Genomic DNA, 21,525 nt, shown 5'->3' with positions numbered 1-21,525 from the left:
AAATGGAGAGTAACAGTGGTGAGTGCTTTAAAATTATAATCTTATCGAACAGTGGAATAGGATGTGGGTGCATCTTGGGCCCAATTAGCCGTGTCGCAGTCAGTGTTTTGACACCAGACCGCCAGATTTTGTAATTCTTGCCGGAAAATAAATACTTTTTGGAGCAAGCTTTAATTAAGCTTACACTGGTGCATCATTGCACATTAATACATCTAAAATTTATGACAATTAATCTCATGATAACTGACACCATATGACATTGTTTGAGCCTCTATTAGTAATTTCTTAAAATAGCCTATAAATGTATCAAGACTGGCAATGGCAATTTGTCATTTTCTATTGACCTCAATGTACATATACCAATTTATACTTTCATTTGAATGTACTAAACAATAGGCAAATCCATGTAATGTGTAGGAGATATAATTTTGTATCGGAGACTTAATTTTTCCAGTACGATTATTATCCTCGGTTGCTGGTAGCAGCAAGCAGTTTTTGCACTTGGAAATTACACAAATCCTTTTGACCTCTTCAGTTACTTGGTCTGTCTTGCTCTTCTTTTTCTTGAATCTGACGTGCAGTCTGCCACGGCACACGTAAAATTTGCCATTTTGGTTTGAAAATAGCTTCCAACAGATCTGAGAGACTATTGTTTACACTCCTTACCAGACAGTCTTCCTAACGGCGCTTACCTTAGTATGTTGTACGTCCACCAGCGGTTCTGTTTTTTTTTATTTCACTGATTACCTTCATATATAGGATGTGAAGCCATTATTTTTCAACATTCCTAGATAAAATGCATAAATCAAAATCAATATCTTTTTATTTTTACTGCTCATACTTACTTAAAAAAAAATAATTATTTTTTTAGTTTTATCTTATAATTTAAATAACAAAGACTTATCATACACCAGTAAGTATGAATAATAACATTAAGGGCTATGTTTTTAATTTTAAATACACTTGTGCAGCAATTCATGTCATATTTTTTTCTGTACATCGGTTTCCAAATTAGCTAAGATACCCCTTAGCACCAAGAAATCGGAGACAATTAAAAATTCTAGCGGCTAATTGGCATATGATCCCGGTTAGAAGTGTAGGACATTGTAAATCACGGGTGGGCAAATTTTTTAGTGCAAGAATCACATTTAGAAATTCACAATTTTATAGGGCCTCATAATAAATTAACCAAAATAATTAATATTTAGAATATAAAAGATATAAGGCTTTTTATTTTTAAGAAAGGAAAAAGATAATTCATTTCAATTAATTGACATTTTAAAGTACAGTGGAGACTCAATACTCAAACTTAATTCGTTCCAAATGGTTGTTCGAGTATCAAAAAGTTTGACTATGAATACCTATAAATTAGGTCTTTGTTCTAATCTTAGCAAAACCTTAAAATCATATTTTTTTATTTTTTCTTATTTATTTATTTTTTTTTTACATACTGTAAGTGAAGGCTAATGACAGATAATGAAAAAGAGGAGGGGAGAAGAGTGGGGAGGAGGAGGGAGGTCGGAGGAGGATGAGTCACCGTCCATGAAAACATCTTTGTAATTTTTCTCTTTGTAATTCCTGTAAAGCCGCTAGTATAGGGCTATTGCTCACTAACACTTACAGGGGGAGGGAGAGAGATCAGGGAGCTTTTGTTTACTATAACCACGTGTGTAGACGTTCAACTATCAGGTATTTTTCGAGTATTAAATCAAACGTTTGCGTTTGAATATTGAAAAGTTTGACTATTTTTACATTTGATTATTGTTGATGATTCACATAAGAAATTTATTTGAAAGACAAAGTAACTCAATTTAAACTTTAAAGTCTAAAATTTAAAGGAAAAAGATATTAATAACATTGGAAAGACAAAATAATCTTGCGTTAAGAAAATTTTTATTAATTTAGTGGGCTGCATGAATTCCTTTGGAATTTGCTGTACTGTTGACCCTCAGTAACTTGGACTATAGTAAAACTAAATTGTATTGACCCGTAGGGCAAGGCGGATAATCTGTGCGATGTTGCCACATCTCTCATTACTTCAAGAAAAACGGAATAACTGTTCTTTATTTAATTTAATCATTGACCACTAAAAAAATAGTAGGGTGGGGGACAAAACATGAAGATGCCATAAGTAAATTAAATACAGTAAAGGTGCTGGATATAAAAGTGAAAATGAGGCTGATAATTTACCTAATATTTACTATAATGTCCTCTCGAGATACCCAGTGTAATATAATGAGTGGGGATAAGAAATGCTGATAAGATTGTGGTGCTGTGGTGCATATTTTGTTTGCACTGGGACAGATCCTCTTCACCTTGGCTTCAGATATACCAGCTGCATCTGCTATCCTCTTCCTCGCTTGATTTGTGGGTAAAAATGGTCCTTGCAAGCTTTTTCTTTCAAGAAGTATCTATTAATTCTGTAGAAAACTCCTTGGTTTGGCTGTACAACACACTAAGACGGGGAAGCCTCAGTGTTTCCTTCCATCATGGCAATCAGATGAGAAACGAGTCGATTTGCACCTGCGTGATGACCTGACTCACCCCACCCCCCTTTCCCCCAAGGGAAAATCCCACCATGGGTCGAGTGGCAACGTCGCCTGTCCTGATATGCCACATCGTCATACATGTCCATGAAATACCTTAATTTTATTTGGTATATAACAATTATTTGTATCAGCTGCTATTTAATGAAATAGTCAGAATATTCTTAGAATGGCATTTGTTGATAATAATAAGATTAAAGAACAATATAGGCTGAATGTTTTGATTGGAAATCTGGCAGAATGATGGACAACACCCTACATGTCAGTACAATTTGGTTTTACTATAATAGGGGAATGGTTTGTCTGACAAATGCGAATGTCCGACTTATATGAATCCCCCTCCTTCAGACACAGTATAAAAGAAAAAAAAAAAAACACTTGGTGCAGGATTTATTTATTTAATTTTGGGGGGATTTAAAATTTTGGGACAACATTTGTCTCTCCGAAACCTTCAGACCCTAAATTACTAGATGGTGTACAGTAAGCCCCTGCACTTGCTGAATTAATTAGCCTGGCGAAACTACCGCCAAACACGAGTACTTTATATTATATAAATTGCCTAAAAAATGCCTCAATTAGTCTTTGGTCATTACCAAAGTTCCTCTTTTGACCCCTAAAATACCATCTTTTGAGCTGAAATAAAATCTTTTGTCGTCACATAATAGAACACATGTACAAAACAGACCAATAAACAATCATTTGTGATGCTCTCCTTGTCTTTACTCCTGTTTTTCCACCTGTTTCCCGGGCCCACTTTTGTCCTTGCCGCCACCACCATTGTCCTTACCCCCACCAGTACTACCAGTTGCTTTGGTAGAGGCCATGCCAGAATTTGTTCCCATGCTAGCAGAACAGAGGGTAACACAAACAAAATGGCTGAAGGAGACTCTCACACTGGGTTCTGATAGATTTAGAGAGAAGTCTTACATCACAGGGGAGCAGCGTGGTTCGCCGTGCGGCCACCAGGGGACCGCCAAGTTTGAATGCAAATCGCCAAGCATGCACTCGGTGGTCTGTGACCATCCTACTGCCAAAAGTTAATTTTGCCAAGCTGAGATTTGCCAAGTGCAGGGGCTTACTGTAGTTTATTTTTTGATAATTAAATACCCTTCCCACCAGGAAGCCCTTTTCAAACATATTGTGCGGTTGCATCATAGCTTGACTCACGCCCTACACAGTACGTGGCCAGGCGTCAGAAATAACATCCTTACAGGCATAAATTGATGGAGGAATAGAATCAGAAACTTCAAGAAGAGAAGATATCAAGAAACAAACAAACTTATCATTGGGAGACAGCTGGACCTTGAATCCTCCTTCCCCTCACCCCATGCCTCACTGTCACCCTTCTCCACCATCTTTCTATGTCATATGACTGTTATGATCTTTTCACAGTTTTTTCTCACTACCTTCATCATCACAACTATACATTACATAATTCTCACAATAACACTATTACAAATGATTATGTTCAGACAGAGGTATAAAGCTGGACCAGATGAATAATAATATTACTGTACTTTACGGCTTACAAGACGCACTTTTTTCCTAAAAAATTCTCTGAAAAATACTAGTGCGCCTTCCAAGATGAATGTTGTATTGTAAGGCACCATCCAACCTCAAGTGAGCTTGGACACTTGACCAATAGCGACTTGGATTTGTATGTTGAGTCATTAAATTATGATGTTAGCTTAAGTACCATTTAATTTAGCCTTTTATATTATGTAAACTCAGTACTTAGGTGTTACAAGTATTTCCAATACCATAATCCTTCCTGCAGCCTACTCAGCGTGTGGAGAAAACGGGCCACTCCCTCATCTCATTGCAACACACATACATGCACACGAACACACACACATCATGCCAGGTGCCTTTATACCTTTATTAATAGAACATCCAAATGGCTTACTCATTCAAGCAAGAGTCAAAACTCCACTTGTGAATTGTATTCACATTGATAAAGCTTATGAAGCACAACTACAAAATAAGATAAATACAAACTGCAGCACTGACGTGTTCGGTTTCAGCGATCAGACAAGTGATTCCGTAATGTAAACAACAGGGCCAAAACATGCCGTCGCCCGCCACTAAAACAAGAAGAGATGGACTGTTTCACTGTGTATATGTATTTACCTAAGGTGTTTTTATTTAGATAGTTTTAAATTTGTTGTGAGTGCTCCAGCAAATTTGTAATGAGTGCTGAAACAATACAGTAATGCTCCACTTAACGAACATTCGTTTAACAAATTTCCGGTTTAACGCACTATATAAAGTTTGACCAAAAAGTCCACATAACGTACAACCACATCTGTTTTAGCGAATTTTCTGGGTTTGAATTTGCCGGGTGAGGGACCGAACGCGGTAGCTTCGCTGTGATTGGCTGGCTCCCTGCCTCTGTCTCTAGCTCTCCTGGAGCTAGATCAAAGATTCTTTAACAACGTCAGAGCAGCCTCTTGCAGCGAAATGACATCCATGAATGCTTGGAGGGACAGTGACAAGGTTGCTATCAGGTTGCTTTGAGGTTGCAGGGAACACCACCTCTCCAGGTGGTGTTACTGTCTTATATATGCATTTATGTTCACAAAACAACATTTCTATTAGCTTTTTTTTACAAACTTTGCCCCCAAGAAAGGATTGTTTTGTAATGCATAAAGTGAAATCTTACATGGAATACCAAAAAATAAAGCAGAGATGAGCCATAGACGAAGCGGGAGACTCGCGACCACTCGGCCGCTTCTTCTTGTGACCCTTTTAGCCTGCGTGCTACTTTCATCATGATGTTTATGTTTTCACTCCTCTTTGTCTGCTATAATGGATATCATGTCTTAGTATTCATATACGCTCGTGCCATGAGGATAACCTTGACTCCGTAGCACTGAGTGATAGTGAATTACTAATGAAATACCGCGGTATTTCATTAGTAATTCACTATCACTCAGTGCCACGGAGTCAAGGTTATCCTCATGGCATGAGCGTATATGAATACTAAGATATGATATTCATTATAGCAGTCAATAGAGGAGAGGAAACAAATATCATGGGGAAAGACAACACGCAGGCTAAAAGGGTCACAAGAAGAAGAAGCGGCCGAGTGGCTGCGAGTCTCCCGCTTCATCTGTGGCTCATCTCATCTCTGCTTTATTTTTTGGTATTCCATGTAAGATTTCACTTTATGCATTACAAAACAATCCTTTCTTGGGGGCAAGGTTTGTAAAAAGCTAATACAAATGTTTTGTGAACATAAATGCGAAAATGTGAGAGAATTTGTACGTAGCTCCTTTAACTTCCAATGACTCATATGACATCATAAAAGTAGTGGTACATCTGTGGGCCAATATGCTGCCAAGCATATATATACCATATTTTTTGGCTTGCAAGACGCTGCATCTTGGAAGACGCACCCTAATATTTGAAAGAAATTTCTAAGAAAAAAAAAGTCATTCTCATACAAGAACGCATTCACCATATACCCGACCACTGAACACAAAACCATCAGAGGCAAGGAGTCTGCAAGACACTATTGTTTCACCACTCATTACAAATTTGCTGGAGCACTCACCACCAATTTAAAACTATGTAAATAAAAACACCTTAGGTAAATACATATACACAGTGAAACAGTCCATCTCTTCTTGTTTTAATGGCTGGCGACGGCATGTTTTGGCCCTGTTGTTTACATTACGGAATCACTTGTCCGATCGCCGGAAACCGAACACGTCAGTGCTGCAGTTTGTATTTATTTTATTTTGCAGTCGTGCTTCATAGGCTTAATCAATGTGAATACAATTCACAAGTGGAGTTTTGACTCTTGCTGGAATGAGTAAGCCATTTGGATGTTCTATTAATAAAGGTATAAAGGCACCTGGTATGATGTGTGTGCGTTCATGTGCAAGTATTTGTGTGTTGCAATGAGACAAGGGAGCGGCTCGTTTTCTCCACACGCTGAGTAGGCTGCAGGAAGGATTATGGTATTGGAAATACTTGTAACACCTAAGTACTGAGCTTACATAATATAAAAGGCTAAATTGAATAGTACTTAAGCTGACATCATAATGTGATGACTCTACATATAAATCCAGATCGCTATCTGTCAAGTGTCCAAGCTCACTTGAGGTTGGATGCTGCCTTACAATACAACATTCATCTTGGAAGGCACACTAGTATTTTTCAGGGTATTTTTTAGGAAAAAAAGTGCGTCTTGTAAGCCGTAAAATACGGTATTTTTTTTTTTTATTTATTTTTTTTTTTTTTTTTTTTTTTTTTTTTTTTTTTCCCATATGGTATGTTGGGGACCAGCCCAGAACGCATTCCCCCCTATTTCCGTTTTTTCCTATGGGAAAATTACGTCCGCTTAACAAATTTTCCTCTACGAACAGCTTTGACAGCCCCTATCCTGTTCGTTAAGCGGAGTATTACTGTAGTGTCTTGCAGACTCCTTGCTTCTTATGTTTTTATGTTCAATGGTCAGGTATATGGTGAATGCGTTCTTGTATGAGAATGACACTTTTTTTTTCTTAGAAATTTCTTTCAAATATTAGGGTGTGTCTTCCAAGATGCAGTGTCTTGCAAGCTGTAAAATACGGTATGTAGAGAAGGATCTGATGCGTTATCATCTTATCGTGCTCCAGGAAGTCCTTATTGTATACACAATCGTGTGAAAATTTCATGTCAATCAGATGAATACAAATAGCAAAACAAAGATGAAATTATGAAAAATCATTGGGAGCAAATATTTTGAGAAAGTGGTTCTTTACACATCAAAAATTTTCACAAAGTCGGTATAAACTCTGATCGACTATTGTTTTATATCATTTTAAACTACAACTAAAAGGCAATTTTTTGTTGGAATTAGAGTTTTGATTATGTCAATAGAAAACAAAATACACAAAAGGGAAAACAAATTTTTTTGGAAGAGTTTTGATTATGTCAATAGAAAACAAAATACACAAAAGGGAAAACAAATTTTTGGAAAAAAAAAAATGCAGGTTAACTCAGACCTCAGTCCCTGGGTCGGTTAGAGTCCGACTTATCACGAAATCCGAGTTATTGTAGTCCGAGTTGTCGAGGTTCAACAGAAAATTTAAAATCACATCTTATCCTTCAGGGCAGAGAATCATTTTTCATTAGCTTGTATAAGAATCAGTCTTTCCCTATCGCCTTGACAACAGAATTTTCATATCCTTAATGCATCATAATTTTACAATTTTCCTACCTATATAATTTTGATCTGATCAGCTGCAACCTTCTGTAGAAGTCCTAAGACCACTTCCATTATTCATTCACAGTAACTTTCTATTCATGGCCATTATTCATATCTCTATGAAATTTGTTTCCTTAGAATATTCATTTTATCTTTTTAGTTTATAAATCTATATATAATATTTACTTCTTTATGTATTTTGAGAGATTTTGGATGTGCCTTTTAAGCAAAATTTCATTTTTCATGCTGTGTATTTTAAAAAGTGTACAGTTGTGTAATACAGTGTAATTTATTCAGGAACTGAACAAATGCAAAACTGAGCTACAGTACTGGCGGTCCAAATCTCCAGCTCAGGTATGCTACAGCTGTGGTCAGTCAGTGGGTGACGGTCCCAGCCAGCAGTTACAGGTTGGCAACATAGCGCAGGGAGGAGAGGAGTCCATGGTTTATGTTCCTCTCTCAACAGCAGCAGTTCCAGAAAGTGCAGAGAAGAGGGAACATGCTGGTCTTCACTCCCACAATGAGGTTCAAGACAGGTGGCATGCAGTTAGGGACTCAGGGAGGAATCCTGATTATGTTTTTGATCCCTATTGTCCAAGCTCAATCAAGCCACTGTCAGAATCCTTAAGAAAACCACAAGCCACTTCCTTGAAACTCCAAGCTCCTTATCAAAGTATCTCCAGTTCTCAGGCATGTGTTTCATCACAGGGCATGCCTGAATTTCAAGGCAAAACTGCCTCTCGAGCTTCCTCTCATCCACCTCATAACAGTAACCCAGCACATGTGTCTCAGCCCGAAACAGCATCATTACCCCCAACAACCACTTCACAGACAATGGCTTCTTCTCACAGTGACCAAGCCTCATCCCCTAATTTGTCTGCCTCTCTTGTACCCACAAAGTCTCTTCCTCTCAACACATCTCAGTCTCAGTCTGCCTTCCATTCATGTGCTGCCTCTCATGACATGCAGCATCTCTGGGATGCCAATCAGGAGTGTGCCGAGGATCTGTCAGTCTCTTGTCAGTACAAAAATGATCTTGCTGAGGAGTTTGAGAACAGTACGCAGAAGCGTCGTTCAAGTGATGAGGAAAGTGATAACTGTGATTTTGTTGATGATACTGTTGGCCATAGAGTCAAACAAAGAAAACGAATTAAGTTGGACATCCAGTAATTGTGTAATACGATGCCTTAAATAGGGGGTTTAATTTGGGAGAGAACTTTGGGATTTAAGTTTGGAGAGACTCTTAGTCATTTCAGATCATCTAAAGCTTTGTTAAGTAAGATCAAGGTATAGTATTGGCCTTTCCAGCCATGATACACATAGTGGAGTTATTATTAGTTACTTCATGTAAATTTCACTTCAAGCATTTGCATTTCATACATGCATTATCACAATATAATCTGGGAGGCTAGGCAGTATTCATCTGTCATTTTGTGATTTCATCCTATATTAATGGTACAGAGCTTTTGATAGCTTTATTTTGTAAATTCTAGGTCTTTAAATGGTAACTAGATTAACATTCTCAGGCTTCTATGATATAAAAAGAATTAAATACATGAATTGAAGTAGAAAATATATGGCCTAAGATACTGAAAATATATTGATATATATATTTTTGTTTCATATACATTGGGATGGTAAAAGTAAATAGTAAGTGACATCCTTTAATTTTTTCTTGAATCTGGAAAAATAGATTTACTGTCGGTTTTATGCATGTGTGTGCTTGTTATGTGATTTGAATATTTTGGGAGTATAAATCTTTGTGACCTTTATTAAATAACAACAGGATGTGGGAGATCAAACATTAGCTCACTTCTGGCAGCAGAAAAGGTGTAGTATGACACACTGATAGTTTAGTAAAATCAAATTCAGATGTTTGGTGAAAGGCATACACCATCTATGATAGTTGAGACAGATTTCCTTGTGCCAACTGGGTAACAAAAGTCATTGTCTCTTTAATTTGAATGAAGGTATAGTTATTTTTTCCATAAAATGGAAATCGGAGAGCTTCTCATGTCTGCAATACACAATGAGATTTAACTCGACTATCATTGATGAAATGCAGGTTTTTTTGCTCCTGAGGTTTAGCACAATTAATACTTCCCACAGCTTGTTGAATGTTGTGAAGTGATGTTTCCCTCTGATAAAAGATGAAGATGGTGGCACAACTTACATACTGTATTGAGCTGGCAGTATGTTCATCTCAAAGTCATTGTACATTATGCCTTATACATACAGGGATGTCTTGATAAAAAAAAAAGTTGGCCAATATTTGGTTTCCCATGTTCAGCCATTCTGCTTAACAATATTGATCATAAGGATTTATAATTTCATTATAGTTGTCACCTAACTTAGTCACAAGAACAGCACAGGTACTAGTATTAAGTTTCAAGTAAAGTACTTATTGCAAAGATTATCCTGTTGGAACTGGGAATGACAACTTTATATGTCAAGAACTCCAGAAAGAGCTTGTAATTTTTCAGGTATCTAAAAGTTTTGTACTATATATTTAGCTAAATGTTGCCACTGTGGCTTTTCTTGACTAAGTGCAGCACTTACAGAGCAAGTCTGTGCATTGTTTTTCACTGCAAGAGTGGCATTTCATTTATTTTATTTGTTGATTTGCTGTTAGATAACAGATATGTAAAGACAAAATTGAGCAGCAAGATATAAAGACATTGCAGAGATTGTGAAAGTTTGATGATTTTTGCAGGATGTCAGTTCACTGGCTGTATCCCCATCTGATCTCACATGTTTATGTCCAGTGCTGTAAGGAGCTTGATTACAGTTATGTAATCTAAAGTTGTGTGACAAATGAGAAAAATTACCTTACTTGCTGAAGTTGCATACAATTGACAGATTTAAAATATAAAATTTTGTGGTCACTAGCATCACCTGTTTGAGTAATAAAATCAAGAATATATAATTCTTTTAGAGATCTTTCAGTTTTCTTTACATCTTACTTAGATTATTTTCACTTTTTAGCATTATCCAGAAGCTGAAGAATCATCAAATATCTAAAGACTTCCATTATGATTTTTTTTTTTTTTTTTTTTTTTTTTGTTTACTACACTTAGATGCTATTAGGGATAATAGTATTGTTATCATCATAAGCTGAAAATCTATAGCAGTCAAATTGCACATGCATCAGTGGTTTAATTAAGTGATGTTTGAGTGCTTATTTTAAACACAAACATTTGTCATTTCCCAGGTATATGGGTTGGGTCTGAAGATAGTTTATGAAGTACATTAATTGATTGATAGCTTTGTGTTAGGATTTGGAGTGAGGTGTCATGACATAATACCTAAAGTGTGGTGCATACCATAGGAGTAGGGATGGTTCTCATGCACATTCTACTACAAAGTGATGTGCTTGCTGAAGAGTTGTATTCATTGCACATTGTAAGCCTCAAAAGCTTATTATTATTATTATTATTATTATTATTATTATTATTATTATTATTATTATTATTATTATTATTGTTATTATTATTATCTGACTATTATTATTTATATATTTTTTGACGTTGCTTTCAGTCACAACATGCTACTGAAATTGAGTATTTACTTTCCTGTTAGTTAAGTGTGGCTGAAAGGTTCAGATGAGTGGTAGGGCATCTTGCAACCTTAGCATAACATAGGTTCATGGATAATTAGCAAGGCACACTTGCATGAATAAATTAATAACATTGTTCTTATATATGAATGCTTCTGCTACACATGGGAGAAGATAAGATTGCAGGGCACAGGCATATCAAGTTGATTCATTTGTTGTACTTTTTCTTTATTTCCTTATTTAGTTTTGTATTTATTTTTATGTTTGTCATTTTTAGAGATAAATAGGAATTGTGTGATTTTCATACTACAAATTTCTAAGAAAAGTCATTATTACTTAAGTGACATGGTAAGACAACTGTTTTTAATAAAGCATTTAAAGATCATTAGGAAGTTTTAAAGACAGTAGGAGAATGTGGTGGACAAAAGGCAATTGCGAGATACTTTTGTTGTGCATTATGTAGTTATTGTGTAGTGTGTTTTATCTTCAGTAGTAGAGTCTTCTCTCCTTCAAAAGATACATCTGATACCCTACTTTAGTTCTTTTTTTTACTTATTTATTTATTTTATAGATTTTATTATTATTATTATTTATTTTTATTTTTTATTTTTATTTATTTATTCATTTTTTTTCTTTTTTTACTTTTATGTGTGGATATGGAATTGTGATCATTCATAACAAATTTTGTTGTGGCACTATCCTCTACCTGAAAGACAACACTGACTGGTATACATCACTATTTTGATTTCCAGTTATGATAGGACTTATCAAGACCAATCACTTGCAGAAATTAAAAAGTTGAGAAGATATTTTAAATTGTTATCTCTCTCTCTCTCTCTCTCTCTCTCTCTCTCTCTCTCTCTCTCTCTCTCTCTCTCTCTCTCTCTCTCTCTCTCTCTCTCTCTCTCTCTCTCTCTCTCTCTCTCTCTCTCTCTCTGTGTAGGAGGGGCACTGACCAAGGAACAAATATTGCAATAAAAGAATGATAAAAAGGCCCACTGAGGTGCCAGTCCCTGAACAAAGCCGAAAGCATCTGTCAAAAATACGGGACATATTTCCATTTTGTTAGTCATCATGCAAAGTTGTGCTAACAGAAAAGGTTTTGTAATGGGATTGTTTGAGATGATAATAGGAAGAAGTAAGTTTATGTTTTACAAGATGGCTAGATTGACTACTCTATTGAATTACAAATATAGAGTGAGGCAACTATTTTTCTTTATCATGTGGATATTTTATAATTAAAAAGAAGGCACATCCTTTGATCTATTGAGCAATTTGATGCTCTAAACATTTGCAAACATACACGGTCTTTTACATGTATTATGTACTCCAAAATATTGCCTCAGTTTGAGCTATTCTCCATATAGTATTTGTAATAGTTTTTTTTTTTTTATTTATTTATTTTTTTTATCTAAAATAAGAGAGTAACAAATTATGTGAAATATATTGTTTAATGATCTATTAGAAAGACTTAGATATCAGACTTCAAGAAAAATAAAGATAATTTGTTGTAAAACAATAGATTAGCTGAAAATTTTCCAATAAAGTCCATTCACTGTAAGAAGCATTCTATTTACAGAAAAGACCATCTTACTATAGCAATGCAGTTCATTAGATTATTTTTGTAAAATTTCATATTGTATTGCTCATTTTACTGCCTCTCTCTCTCTCTCTCTCTCTCTCTCTCTCTCTCTCTCTCTCTCTCTCTCTCTCTCTCTCTCTCTCTCTCTCTCCATTCGTGCCCATTCTTGAGGATGAACCTTTCCACCTTCAACAGTGCAGAAACAAGGAGCACGATAGTTACAATAAGAATAATGCTGACAGTAGACCAGAATATTAATGATATCTTGGGCACCAGAGATAAAAAAAAAAAAAAAAAAAAAAAAAAAGAAATACATTCATTTGTCAGGTTTTCATAAAATTTTACACATTGTCAATATAAATCCTGTGATTGCTTTTATTTTGGTAAAATATGTTGCAAATGATCTATATATATATATATATATATATATATATATATATATATATATATATATATATATATATATATATATATATATATATATATATATATATATATATATATATATATATATATATATATATATGTGTGTGTGTGTGTGTGTGTGTGTGTGTGTGTGTGTGTGTGTGTACACATACTGTGCCCAGAGTATTAATTGCTTATTACTGTAGGATATGAAGGAAAAGTTGTGAAAATGCATAGGGAAAATGTATTCTTAAGGTTATTTTGAGGTGAACTACTTTACATGTTTGATAACTCCTTTTGGTCATCATTTGTTTTTTCCTATTTGTTATATTGATTTTATTATTATTTTTTTTCATGGTTAAATCTGGCAAACAATTTTTTGCTCTGTGCTTTGATCTTTAAGTGATGTAATTTGTTAATAGCTAAGAAAATGCGCAATTAATGACAATACTTTCAGTGTTTTTATTCAAAATGTTTCCACACAAAATATTCTTCCTTCTTTACATGCCAATATGTGACAGTTTTGGATAGTTTCCATGGGGTTGGCTACAGCAGTGGCAGTTTTGCAGAAGTTAATCCTTTTGGGGTGTGTGCTGTCGTGAGTGTCATACAGTGTGACTGGGGCTGAATCATGGAAGTGCTCCAAGTATGTAGTGTTACAGTTATTGTAGAACTGAAAATATATATTATTTATCACTTGATTATTATCATTGCTAGTAATATAGGTTATAAGTATTAATTAATTAGTACAACACGTTTCTTTCTTGTGTATGACGCAATCTTTCTCCATGTGTTTTGCTCTCCTCTTTTCCTGAAATTGTTAATATAATGCTCATGTGCTCAAATAATTATCAAAGGTTACTCTTCCGTAGAAGTTTGATGCAAGTCATAGAAAATACATTTGCTGTCATTGAAAATCAGAAATAAATAATTGGGGAAATACACATTGCAGTATCGACCAGTCAAGGCAGAGCACAGCAAGTAGGCAGTGTTCAGGTACAAAGCTGACACAAAAACTTGTCAAGCCAGTATTTTTAGCCAGTGCAATTATTTTCAACAAAAATCTGATTTTGCAATTTACTAATACCTTTAGTGTTATGACAAAATTGCAGAAACCAAAGGATCACAGGTTTACCTTAACAAAGGAAGTGGTAGTGTAGTCTTTGATTTTTGTATATGTGGTTATATCCAACAATAAAGAGTTATTTATATATTAGTTTTGTTTTCTGATGCCAAAAATAGACTAAAACAATATGCAAATCATATTATTCTGAATGGCAATTTTATGATTCTCATATCTGATAATGATCCATGAACGACTGTGATCAATGTACTTACATCATTCTTTATCAATCCACACACTAGGTAAACAAAAATGTATTACATGTCTAAAGAGTTGTGAGGGACGCCCAGTGCTGCACGGTGTGGCCTGGACAGGCATGGCAGGATGCTGCACCAATTTCTTTAGTGAAAAGCAGCTCAGGTTTCCTATCATGGTATAATTTCACGATCCTCTATTCCTCACATTATGAAATTTCATCATGACTAGTCATGGAAAATATTTCCCCATGGAACAGCCAGATGCTTGCAGCTCAGTAGTGGTAACATGTTGTTATCAGAGGGAATAAACAGCTAAATGACTTATTGCTGTTATCATTTTGCAGTAGGTTTTTGTGAGTTTTGTTATTGCTTTCATAATCATTTCATTATTATTATTATTATTATTATTGTTACCTTTTTAGTCACATACTCGTGATGATAAGCTTTAGGCATGCTATTTGGTAGCAAAAGAAGTAGGTAATAAAGGCAGTGTTTATATATTGGAAATAATACAAAATTTATTATTTGTGTCTCCTAGCTTTTTTCTATTCGTTTTTTTTGTGTATTTATTTATTTATATTTTTTTTCCTTCCTCAACTTTTCTTCATTAACTTCTGCAACATTCATGGTCTTAAACCTAATTTTCAATCTGTAGAACACCATCTCTCCTCTACTAAACCTCATCTTATTTTGCTCACTGAAACACAGCTGTCTGAGGCAACTAAGAGTAGCCCTTTTTCTATTCCCTCCTACTTTATCTATTCTCATTTTTGTTCCAAAGCTGGATGTTGCGTCTATGTACGCAATGATTTGACTTGCTCTCATGCCCATGCTATTGAATCTTCCAAGTTTTGCACCATCTGGCTCCAACTTAATAGTCACTCTAACTAAATTTATTTGTGTTGTCTATTTCTCCCACAACTCTTTGACTATAGTAAATTATTATCTGACTAATCAACTTCAAAAGTGGAACAAATTCTGTCACCACCAGCTTTGGCTTTCCTCTCCCTTCACTGACCATTCTAGTGAACTAGCCTTCAACTTTGCTATCCTCCATGACCTAGAGGAACTGCTGCAACACTCTACTCGTATTTCTGACTGTCTTGGAGATTCGCCCAACATTCTTGATCTTTAATCCTTGCCTTAAATCCTTCTGCTTATGCTGTTACCCTATCTTCTCTGTTGGACTCCTCCGATCACATTTTTATTTCTGTATCTTGCCCTATTTCTCCAGTTTCCTCCTCAGGATCCCCCAAAGCAGAGGTGCCTATAGTGTTTTGCCTATGCCAGTTTGGGGGACTTGAGGAGGTATTATGCTGATTTTCCCTGGAATCATTACTGTTTCCGTGTCAGAGACCCATCTCTTTGTGCTAAACGCATAAAAGGTGATAGTGTCTGGCATGGAAGCGTACATTTCTCATTCTTTTTTCTTAACCTAAACGTTCTAAACCTTGGTTTAACACAGTCTGTTCTCATGCTATACATGATAGAGAGGTTGCCCACAAAAGGTACTTCAGCCTTCCATCTCCTCAATCTCATACACTATATATTTCTGCCCAGAATTATATCAAGTCTGTTCTTCAACTTGCCAAACACTTCTTCATAAATAGAAAATGTCAAAATCTTTCAAACACGTGACTTCTGGCATCTGGCCAAAAACATCTCCAGTAACTTTATTTCTTCATCTTTCCCTCCTTTATTTCATCCTAATGGCTACACTGCCATCTCATATGTCTTTAAGCTGAACTTTTCTCTCAAACCTTTGCTAACTACTCCACTTGGATGATTCTGGGCTTGACCCTCCCCTTCTCCTCCCTGACTATTTCATGCCTACAAAAAGTTTTTCGTAATGATGTTTTCTTTGCCCTCGCTGGTCTAAACCCTCGGAAGGCTTATGGACCTGATGGGGTCCCTCCTATTGTTCTCAAAAATGTGCTTCCATGCTTGCACTTTGCCTGGCCAAACTCTTTCAACTATGTCTATCGACTTCTACCTTTCCTTCTTGCTGGAAGTTTGCCTACATTCAGCCTGTTCCTAAAAAGGGTGACCGTTCTAATCCCTCAAACTACCGTCCTATAGCTTTAATCTCTTGCTTGTCTAAAGTTTTTAATCTATCCTGAATAGGAAGATTCTTAAACATGTCACTTCACAATCTTCTGCCTGATCGCCAGTATGGCTTCCATCAAGGTCGCTCTGCTGGTGATCTTCTGGCGTTCCTTGCCGAGTATTGGTCATCCACTTTTTAGAGATTTCGGTGAAACTTTTGCTGTTGCGTTAGAAATATCAAAATCTTTTGATAGAGTCTGGCACAAAGCTCTGATTTCCAAACTGCCCTCCTATGGTTTCTATCCTCTCTGCAACTTATTTCAAGTTTCCTTTACGTTTCTATTACAGCCGTAGTTGACGGCCACTGCTCTTCTAGATCTATTAATAGTGGTGTTCCTCAGGGATATGTCCTGTCACCCACTCTGTCATTCATTAATGACATTAACCAAACTTCTTGCCCTATCGACTCCTACGCTGATGATACCACCCTACATCTTTCCATGTCCTTTCAGAAATGACCAACCCTTCAGGAAGTCATCAAATCACCCAGGGACGCTACAGAACGCCTTCTGATCTTTCTAAGATTTCTTATTAGAGCAGAGAAAACTGTAGTGTTCGATGTCTCAAAAAACTCAATTCCTCCATCTATCAACTTGACACAACCTTCCAGACAACTATCCTTCTTCAATGACACTCTACTGTCTCCTTCCACACTGAATATCCTCGGCCTGTCTTTTACTCAGAGTTATAACTGGAAACTTCACATATCATCTCTTGCTAAAATAGCTTCTGTGAAGTTAGGCATTCTGCGGTGTTTCCGCTATTTTTTCACGCCTCTCCAACTGCTAACTGTACAATGGTCATATCTGTCCTTGTATGGTGTACTTTTTTTTGGGTGGGGTAGTTCCACTCACACAGTTTTATCAGATAGGGTGGAATCAAAAACTTTTCGTCTCATTTATTCCCCTCCTTTGACTGACTGTCTTCAGCCTCTTTCTCACTGCCAAAATACTACATCTCTCTCTATCTTTTATTGCTATTTTCATAGTAACTGCTCTACTGTTCTTGCTAACTGCTTGCCTCCCTTCCTCCTGTGGCCTCGTTGCACAAGGTTTTCTTCTTCCTTTCATCCCTATTCTGTCCACCATCTAATACTAAAGTTAACCAGTATTCTCAGTCATACATACCTTTCACAGGCAAACTCTTGAACTCCCTGCCTCCTGCTGTATTTCCATCTTTCTACGACTTGACTTCTTTTAAGAAGAACTTATCTAACCTTTTAAAGCTCCCTATTGACTCAGCCCTGACTACATGACCACTGAGACCATTCCACTCATCAGCCACTCTGTTTGAAAACCAGTTTCTTCCCATTTCTTTCCTAAACCTGAATTTTTCAAGTTTAAACCCATTATTTCTGGTTCTGTCCCTACTACATATCTTAAGAACTACATTCATATCCCCTTTGTTAAAACCCTTATACCACTTAAATACTTCTGTCAGGTCTCCTCTTAACCTACGTCTCTCTAAGGAATGCAAATTAAGTTTTTTCAGTCTCTCTTCATAGGGAATATCCCTCATTCCCTGTATCTTTTTAGTCATCCTCATTTGCACTGACTCCAACACAGCTATGTCCTTCCTGAAATGTGGGAACCAGAATTGTACTGCATAGTGAAAGATGTGGCCTGACAAGCGCCAAGTATAATTTTAGTATTACTTCAGGGCTCCTGCTTTTAACACTTCTAAAAATGAATCCTAATACTCTATTCGCCTTATTCCTGGCCTCAATACATTGCTTCCATGTACCGAGATCGGAGCTAACTATGACTCCTAAATCTTTCTCATACTTGAAACAACCTAGTGCCATGGATTATCTCTACCTACGCTCAGTACCCTGCACTTGTTAATACTGAACTGCATTTGTCACCTATCTGTCCATTCTTTCATCCTATCCAAATTAGCCTGCAAAGCCTTGGCATCTGAATCGGACGTAATTAATCTACCTATCTTTGTGTCATCCGCAAATTTACTGATATCACTATTAATTCAATTATCCAAGTCGTTGATATCTATTAGAAATAATAATGGCCCTAAAATTGAGCCCTGTGGCATCCCACTAACTAGGTACTTCCCCCAACTCGGAATTCGATCCATTAATTCAGAGTTCCCAACTGGTGGGTCGCGACCCCCTGGTGGGTCACGAAGCCTAGGCAGGGTGTCGCGTAGCTTTGCCAGAAGTAGCTTGGGATAATATTAATTTTATCTCATCATTTACATTTGTTATGCTGTTACATTTTTTTTCTTTTGTTTTGCTATAAAACAAAAGGTGTGCTACATTAGTTCAATGTCATTAGGTGATATTATGGGTGTATGTATGCGTGCCTGTGAGTAATGTGCCTGTGTGAATGTATTTTGTGTGTGTGTGTGAATTCAGATTGGACCAATGTGCTTTAATTTGCTAATAAATAATTACAGGATTTTTAAATGCTTTTAGGTGTTTCATTTCCTCGCCTTCACAGAAAATAAAAGGAAAATTAAGCTGGTGATAGTAAGTCGTAAGTAGGAGGTCACATGGGTTTCAGACTTTCAGGCAATGGGTCGCGAGTGCCAAAAGGTTGGGAACCACTGCATGAATTACTATCCTTTGTCGCCTGCTATCTAACCACGCTTTAATCCAGCTTAATATTCTACCTTCTATACTGTGTGCTTTAACCTTTTTTTAAGAACCTCTGGTAAGGTACCTTGTCAAAGGCTTTACTGAAATCTAAGTATAGAATGTCATAATTATCACCTTTATCTGCCGCCTCACAAACCTTACTATAAAAGCTCAACAAGTTTGTAAGACACGACTTCCCCTTCGTAAATCCATGTGTTTAATTTATCAAGCTGTGTTTGTCTAGGTGTTCCTTAATGTTTTTCGCTATTATTGATTCTATTAATTCACCCACAACTGAAGTTAAGCTGACGTTAGGTTTTTATCTCCCTTCTTAAATATGGGAACCACATTAGCTTCGCTCCACATTGTTGGTACCTCACCTGACTCCAGTGACATCCTAAAAAGTACCGCTAAAGGCTCGCTGACGACTTCCTTGCATTCCTTTAGAACCCTTGGATATACTTCATCAGGTCCTGGTGACTTGAATTTCTTTAGTTTATCTATTCTACTATCGCTTTAGTTATATGAATATCTGTCAGCTTTTCACTATCCTCTGTCCTAAATATCTGTTCGCTATCTGGGATCTCCTGTGTTCTCCTGGGTGAAGACAGTTAAAAAATACTCGTTCATAATTCTACTAATCTCTTCCACAGAACTAGCCATTTCTCCATTTGTTGTCTTTAATGGACCTATTTCTTCTCTACTTTTCGTCTTGTATAGCTGAAAAAATCCCTTGGGGTCCGTCTTTGCTTGGCTGGCTACCCTCAACTCATATTCAATTTGTAGCTTTCCTTGGTAACCTCTTAACTGTTCTTACTAATTCATGGTATAGTGGCCTTAAAACCTCATCTCCTGCCTTTACCCTCTTATATATATATATATATATATATATATATATATATATATATATATATATATATATATATATATATATATATATATATATATATCTCTTTATGCATCTGTCTGTCATCCACTTAGGGTCGTTGCTTCGTGATTTTATTGTTTTATATGGAATGTTGGCTATCTGACCGTCACGTATTTTATTTAGGAAGTCGGTATAGATCTCACCAACCCTCAGCTGACCGGGATTCCTCCCATGTTCTAATCCAGCTTCCCCTCCGCCTCACTCTCTCTCTGTCCCACCTGACTTCGCCTCCTCCCCCTTCTCTGCTCCTCCCTTCCTTCTACCTGACTATCTCTTCCTAGGTAGGTAATGTAATAGAAAAGCTCTAGGTGGGTCCTCCCCTTCGACAAAAGTCTCTTCCTTGCCAAGCGACTCCTTATAAATACTTCCTTAAGCCCTCGAAATTAGCCTTCCTGAAGTCAGGTACTTTCCTTTAGTTCGTTTTTCTAAAAGTTTCATGCCATTTCAATGTATACCGTATTTCTTTATTATATGATCGCTTTTATTATAGTTGGCCACCAACCTCCACCTGCATAACTGCCTCCTCCCTGTTTGTCAGAATTAAATCTAGAATATTATTTCCCTGTGTGGGTTCTAAAATAACTTGCTTTAAAAAATTATACTGCATGACTTTAAAGAACTCATCTGCTTCCCTGTTATCCACCATCAAGTTCAAAATCCCCTACCACACATACCTTACTGTACCTGGCTGCTCTATTTATTTCCTCCCATAGAGAAGAGTTTATTTGGTTTGAAGCATTTGGTGGCCTGTACACTAAACCCAATATTACTGATTGAGACCCGTCCTTAATATCTACCCATAGAGACTCTGTTTTGCTATCTGTCTTAATTTTGCTGTTTATGCAACATTGCAGTGTGTCCTTGACGTACAAGGCCACTCCTTCCCCTCTTCTGTTGTCCCTGTCCTTATGAAAAAGTGTATAACCATCAATTTTCACCTGATAAAATATATACCCTCCCTGACATATATAACCAGGTTTCTGTTAATGCAATTATATGAAAATTTTCAACACAAGCTGTTCCTCTCAGCAAATCTATCTTATTTAAAATACTCCTACAGTTTGTGTAATACACTTTTAAACTATTCTTCGCATTTACTAAGCTGGTTACTTTTCTAGATTTGACTATTCTTTCATCCCTATGGATCACCGATGCCCCTTCCCTCTCCTGTCTACCGAAAAAAGCGGCGGAGCGCATTTGACTCTCCTTCAAGTGTTCCAGCCAAAACCCGAACACCTTGGCGGGATAAATGCACTCCATCCCTGGCATACAAGGTGTCTTTGCCGCACCAG

The 21,525-nt window shown here is 36.5% G+C and overlaps 1 protein-coding gene across 3 annotated transcripts in view; it reads left to right on the top strand.

The window, feature by feature from the left end:
• The window catches only part of LOC123520359, a 47,416-nt gene extending 32,917 nt beyond the window's left edge, over positions 1 to 14,499 (top strand). For all 3 annotated transcript variants that reach the window (XM_045282594.1, XM_045282592.1, XM_045282593.1), the window contains one exon: positions 8,041 to 14,499. In XM_045282594.1, coding sequence (XP_045138529.1) covers positions 8,041 to 8,913 — 873 coding nt within the window. In that variant the 3' untranslated portion in view covers positions 8,914 to 14,499. The remainder of the gene's footprint in view (positions 1 to 8,040) is intronic.
• Positions 14,500 to 21,525: the final 7,026 nt, after the last annotated feature.

This window comes from Portunus trituberculatus, chromosome 46 (genome assembly GCF_017591435.1).
Source record: "Portunus trituberculatus isolate SZX2019 chromosome 46, ASM1759143v1, whole genome shotgun sequence".
Lineage (NCBI taxonomy): Eukaryota > Metazoa > Arthropoda > Malacostraca > Decapoda > Portunidae > Portunus > Portunus trituberculatus.
The sequence above is the reverse complement of the archived record's forward strand: the minus strand, read 5'-3'. Positions and strand labels throughout refer to the sequence as shown.